The 6,000-nt window shown below is 35.8% G+C and overlaps 3 protein-coding genes and 2 non-coding genes across 5 annotated transcripts; 2 read left to right on the forward strand and 3 right to left on the reverse strand.

Annotated features, from left to right (window-relative positions):
- Positions 1–116: 116 nt before the first annotated feature.
- Positions 117–199, forward strand: KQ657_002532. The gene has a single exon. It is a non-coding gene; the product is annotated as a tRNA-Leu (tRNA).
- Positions 200–1,528: 1,329 nt separating this feature from the next.
- Positions 1,529–2,589, forward strand: ERG25 (methylsterol monooxygenase; the record flags this gene model as incomplete). Its single annotated transcript, XM_043193292.1, has 2 exons — positions 1,529–1,536; positions 1,695–2,589. The coding sequence occupies 2 exons, from the start codon at positions 1,529–1,531 to the stop codon at positions 2,587–2,589; spliced, it is 903 nt and encodes a 300-aa protein (XP_043047718.1).
- A 179-nt stretch (positions 2,590–2,768) lies between these two features.
- KQ657_002534 lies at positions 2,769–2,840 on the reverse strand. Its single transcript has one exon. It is a non-coding gene; the product is annotated as a tRNA-Glu (tRNA).
- A 932-nt stretch (positions 2,841–3,772) lies between these two features.
- KQ657_002535 (uncharacterized protein) lies at positions 3,773–4,123 on the reverse strand (the record flags this gene model as incomplete). The annotated part of the gene is made up of 1 exon (XM_043193293.1): positions 3,773–4,123. The coding sequence occupies one exon, from the start codon at positions 4,121–4,123 to the stop codon at positions 3,773–3,775; it is 351 nt and encodes a 116-aa protein (XP_043047719.1).
- Positions 4,124–4,331: 208 nt separating this feature from the next.
- On the reverse strand, positions 4,332–5,312 carry KQ657_002536 (pirin family protein; the record flags this gene model as incomplete). Its single annotated transcript, XM_043193294.1, has 1 exon — positions 4,332–5,312. The coding sequence occupies one exon, from the start codon at positions 5,310–5,312 to the stop codon at positions 4,332–4,334; it is 981 nt and encodes a 326-aa protein (XP_043047720.1).
- Positions 5,313–6,000: the final 688 nt, after the last annotated feature.

The raw sequence follows: 6,000 nt of genomic DNA on the forward strand, positions 1-6,000 counted from the left end.
TAGCAGTAGAAGCCTTGCAATTGTGGTAGTCGTAGATTGCCACAGTTTTGCGCAACTAGGTAGCGCCTTATTTTTCGCCTCTATATTTTTAAACTTTCCTATTCAAGCAGGAATTGGGTACTCTGGCCGAGCTGGTCTAAGGCGCCAGGGTAAGGTCCTGGTCTCTTCGGAGGCGCGAGTTCGAATCTCGCGGGTATCATTATCCATTACCAGCAATTCCTCTACATATTTTTTTGCATCCATTTCACTGAATCACATTTATAATCTTAAATTACTCTTCATTACAGTAATGGCTCTAACAAACAATAGCTGGTGTTATTGTTCTATTGTTTCTTCACTTTACAACGGCTACATTTTTCGCACCCAATTTGAGAGCATTTCTATATTTCTAAATACATACTTAAGTTGATGTAATTAAGCAACGTCTCCGCTTAATTATGTCTTGAATAGTTGTCGTTTTATAATTATTCTAAATCCAGTTTGCTTAGCATTACCTCTTTGTTGAAGTCTGTTTTTAATCTTTGTCATGAGCAAAACGTTTTGGAAATGTCTAAGTGATTTGAGATAAGCTTCACTAGGCACAATTTGCGGTAATTGTTTTACCAAATCATTTAATTCAGCCATGCTGATTGATCGACTGCATTTGGGCCCTATTGGTGATAATTGCTTATTGTCATCAAGGTGATGTACCAGTGTTGGTAACTTCTTGGTTCTAGTTGGCTTTTGCATAAGAGCAAGTCGCTGTGGGCCACTGTTAGTTTGAAAAGCGATCTGATGGAACACAGGTAGCGGCAATGTTCGAATTTGGAGATGATAGTTTAAACATTGAAGATTAAATTTATTAGGGGAACGATCAAGCCTTTATAAACAAGTATTTTTGGTATGGATCTACTCTATGAATCTAAAATAATTTATATAAATCATGTTAAACAAGTGACCTTGAATCGAGCAGAACACTTTTTAGATTCAGGGTCCGATGTGGGAAAAATTGTGACTCGTTTTGTATGAGTTTTGGTCACCTTTCTACAAAAATTTGATTCAAAGCGCCCAATAATGAGCTTAGGATTTTAGAAATAGCCTTTGAAACATTAAGCGCTAAGAGGAGATAACGGTTAGACTTTAAAACGTCAAATCAGTTATGTCAAAACGATATACCCTGTTCAATTCTGCTATATACTCCAAAAATTATATACCCAAAAAGATTTCATGCATATTACCGGCATTCAAATCTTAATTTGTTAGGATTACAACCGCGGTGATACGTAATGTAACTAGTTCATTTTTGAGGTCGTGTACCAGCCGCAATATCACCCTCGTTTAGAAGCTCGTTTAAACAGTAAAAACGGTCGCGTCGTTTAGAAAGGGTGATATTGGTTTGTACGATATTGGATCCATCGATGGACAAAAATCACATTAAAACCTGAGTATATCTGGTGATTTTTTTTTGATATTCTAAGTATCAGCTCAGTTTTTACGAGATCATCATAACAAATCCTACGCTTATTGGTGTCAAAGTAGAGGCTTAATAATGTCAAAGTATGTATTTTATCAGGAATAATCTTATTTTCCTTCTTTTTTTCCCTTATCGTACATTTTTTTTCGAGGTTTAACCTCTTGGGATTACTACAATTCTGTTGGTTGGAATAATATTGTACTAACTTCAAATGCTTTAGGGTATACTACGATTATTCGAGCTTTCCCGTTAGTAACTCCACATCTTTCTTTCAAGCTTATGCCAATTTCAACCAGTTGGATAACCTTAATATTTTAGAGAAGGTTTGGGGGGCTTACTATTATTACATAAATAATGATTTGTTCGCTACTGGATTACTTATTTTCTGCCTTCATGAGTTCATGTATTTTGGTAGATCAGTTCCATGGGCAATTATTGATCGTGTTCCTTACTTTAGAAAGTATAAGATTCAAGATACAAAGTTACCATCAAATCAGGAACAATGGGAATGTATGAAATCTGTCTTAACATCTCATTTCCTCGTTGAAGCTTTCCCTATTTGGTTTTTCCATCCTTTATGTGAAAGGATTGATATCAAGTTCCAAGTGCCTTTCCCTCCTGTCACTACTGTTTTAACTCAGTTGGCAATTTTCTTTGTATTGGAAGACGCATGGCATTATTGGCTTCACAGAGGCTTACACTATGGTGTATTCTATAAGTATATTCATAAACAACACCACAGATATGCAGCTCCATTCGGTTTGACTGCTGAATATGCTCATCCAATTGAAGTTGCATTGTTGGGTTTTGGTACTGTTGGTATCCCAGTCATTTACTGTTACTTCACTAGAAATTTACATCTTTTTACCATTTGCTTATGGATTACCCTTAGATTATTTCAAGCTGTTGATGCTCATTCTGGTTACGAATTCCCTTGGTCCTTGCATCACTTTCTTCCATTTTGGGCTGGCGCTGATCATCATGATGAACACCACCACCATTTCATTGGCTCATATGCTTCAAGTTTCAGATGGTGGGACTATGTTTTGGACACTGAAGCAGGTCCAAAACCACATAAGGCAAGAGAAGATAGAATGAAGGCTAAGGCTGAAGTCAATGCAAAGAAGGCTCAATAATGAACCATTGTAAGTGAATAGACATGATTTTTTGTTATTGCTTTCTTTGGCTATAATATGTACATTCTATAAACTTTCAATAGAAAATAGATAAGGTAGAAGTTTTAGGATAATATAATTAGCTGTAGCTTCATGTTAGATCATATATCTGCATGTTTCAACAAAAACTGCAAAAAAAATTCCGATACCGGGAGTCGAACCCGGGTCTGCTCGGTGAAAGCGAACCGTGCTAGCCGTTACACTATATCGGACTTTGTTATGGTATTAATGTATTGTAAAAAAGATAATAAGCGGATACATATTGGTTACACAAATTTCTACTTTTGATAATCCCAACTATATACAAATGTTTATTGTATCTTTCATTTAATCAGATCCTTCGCAATTATATAGATTATACTGATACTGCCGAACAGAAACCACAAAACACTTCAATATCATCTAATCATGAACTCTACTTAATGCAATGTCTGGGGCTATACGGACTTCCAAGGTATCCAATTTCCAGACTCGAAAGGTCAAGGATTCATTAAACGAGAAGAAAAAGACCAAATTTCCAGCACCAATGATTGAGCTAAATCCATTGGAGATAATTTAACATTGAATGAGGACATTTCCAAAGGTTTGAGCGATACTCAAATCTGTAATTACCTTAGATATGAAAAGGCCCACTTAGTCATTAAAGGAGAATTGCTCACTTGTTCTATCATTATTGATGAATTATGTACAACAGTTGGGCTGCTTTATTTATAGGATCTACCTGCTTCTGAATCACTTACAGAACAGTTAAAAGATTTCCTTGCCAGACATGAGGAGTTGATCATTATTTGCCTTGCTAACCATGCAATTGCCTAGACTAAAGCAATTATAGAGAGAATGCTCTTTTTTTTACATAAACTCAGATCCCCAATATGGTTTGAGCAGTTGATACAAGGAAGCTAATCAACACAAGGAAGCTTATCATGTAGTGGGCGCTTCAAGGGTTTCTTGTGATTGCTTTAATTCATGGTGTTTTTCATGTTGCTTTCTTTGGAAATGGAGACAACTTTCGCTTAATTTGATAGAAGAACGTTATTACATTTACTATGGCGAGGATATCATTACTTACATATGGATATTTTATTATATAATAATAAGTCACGTTAAACCATGAATAGAAAATTCCCATAACACTTTTCTACTATTAATCTTTGAACTCTTGGGCGTATTCTTGTCTCTTTTCTCGAATATTAATGAAATCAGGTCTATACCCGGATCCATTGAACTCATTTCCAGATTTTTCAATAGTTGACAACGATTCGCTAAGAGCTATCGGCTTCAAGAACTTTTCTGGCCATTGGAATTGTTCGTTGGTCTTTATATTAAGGAATGATTCATTGGATATAGATGCAAATGCTCCTACCATGAAAATAATAACGGCGATAGCTACTTCAAGGAAAATATCACTAGGAAGTTTGATCTGTAATTGATGATATTCATACGATGAATACCCCGCATGTAAAAGGAAAAGCGAACCCAAAAGATAAAGGAACATTTATATTGAATTGAGTATCGTTGCAGCGGATTTAAGTTTACTAGAACACCAAGTTTCCAACTACTATTGTACTTCCATGTCGAGAGTATTCAATTTTGTTGGTAGTGCGTAAACCATAACGAAGTTTGAGGAGCCCTGTTGATTAATTAAATTAGGTGCTAATCTATGCTAAAGGGATATAAGAAAGACTTGACTAACAGTCTTTTTTTCATGTTTTTTTCATCTTTAAATATTCTAATCTCTCTATTTCTCTTTCAGCCAAAGAACCACCCAAAGCCTTTAAATCACCAGTTTCAACACCCTCACTTATGGTTGATTTCCAATTCAAAACTCTTTCAAAACCATTAACACCTGCTTCATAATCATCAAAAGCAGTTTCTACTTCGGCCTTGGTATCACCTATAAATGGTCCATACTTCTTATAAGTTTGATCTAAGATTTGGCCACCAACTGTAACGAATTCTACTTCACCATCAGAATTATTAACACCTTCAACATAATCGCCATCATTATTATATATGATATTTTGTAATCTTCCCGCACTCTTGTCACTTGAAGGTGTCAAGCCCGAAAGTGTTCCGTTAATAATGTATGTGAAAAAGTTAAAGTCTCTAGGGGTATTTATACGGAAATGACTACCAGGTTGTAAAGTACCATGATAAAAATGAATTGGAGTATAAGCAAGATCTTTAACGCTATTGACATCATTATATTTTCCTGATATCACTCGGATTTTCACTTTTCCGTCTTGGTCAACTACTTGAGGAATCTCCCAAGTTTTCAAATCCCTATAACGAGGCTCTGTACCTCGTAGATGTTTGGGTAAGTCAACCCATAATTGAAGACCTATAGTAGGTGTTAAATCTTCATTCTCCATAGGCATTTCCAGATGAACAATTCCCTTTCCAGCAGTCATGAATTGTAAATCACCTTTATAAAGTACACCTTTGGACCCAGTGAAATCTTCATGAGCAATTCGACCATTAAGAACATATGTAATTGTTTCTTGGCCTTTATGAGGATGTTCAGGGAATCCCTTATTGTTTGTTGCAATGAAATGATCAAATAATAAAAACGGGTTTAAATCTCTAAGAGGTGATCTACCCCCAATTGACCGAAGTACGGAAGCCCCAAATCCTTCAGGAATTGAATTTGCAGATACAATTTTGCTTATAGTTCGTAGAGACATTCTATGATAATTGATCAAAATTTGTTATAGCGTTTGGTTCTAGTTAGTAGGTTAATGCACTTTAAATATGCTCAAACCCATTACTTATTCTTTGTCTATACTTCCGGGGACAAGTATAACAAATCTGTAAGCAAGCGCGTCATGTGACTCAGTTGGTGTTGACTACGTTTCGTGTAGTCCGAGACTTGTCTCTACTAAAACTTTCACACTTCAATTAGGACTATGGAAAGGAGAGACACATGCAACAATTAGTATCATAAGTCAAACAAAAATAGAATGGAACAGATTTGACCATATACTAGACTGGATTCGATTGTAGATTTTTGATGAAAAGAAAACAGGTTTTTAACTGTTGGGTCTTTCTACTACATTTATTCATAATGAATACTGAGTCTAGAAATGTTGTGTGACGTAACAATCAAAGGAAAGTCCAACAGAGGGTATGTGTTAATGCTACCTCCTAATTTGACCCGATGAAAGAATTCAACACAAGTACTGTTGCTAGTTTGGTGGCACCACAAGAATGGCTTGGACTAAATAATAATCGAATAAAAAGTCCAGACACTTTTCTACGAATGCCATGATATTAGACAATAGTTGTCAAGCATTTAGTTTGTTGTTTAAGTTTTTTAAAGCAATGAAAAGGGAAAGGGGGGGGGGGGGGGGGGGGACAAAAGGTTGCCCGTAA

This window comes from Scheffersomyces spartinae (genome assembly GCF_019049425.1).
Source record: "Scheffersomyces spartinae strain ARV_011 chromosome Unknown scaffold_20, whole genome shotgun sequence".
In the NCBI taxonomy this organism is placed as follows: domain Eukaryota; kingdom Fungi; phylum Ascomycota; class Pichiomycetes; order Serinales; family Debaryomycetaceae; genus Lizanozyma; species Lizanozyma spartinae.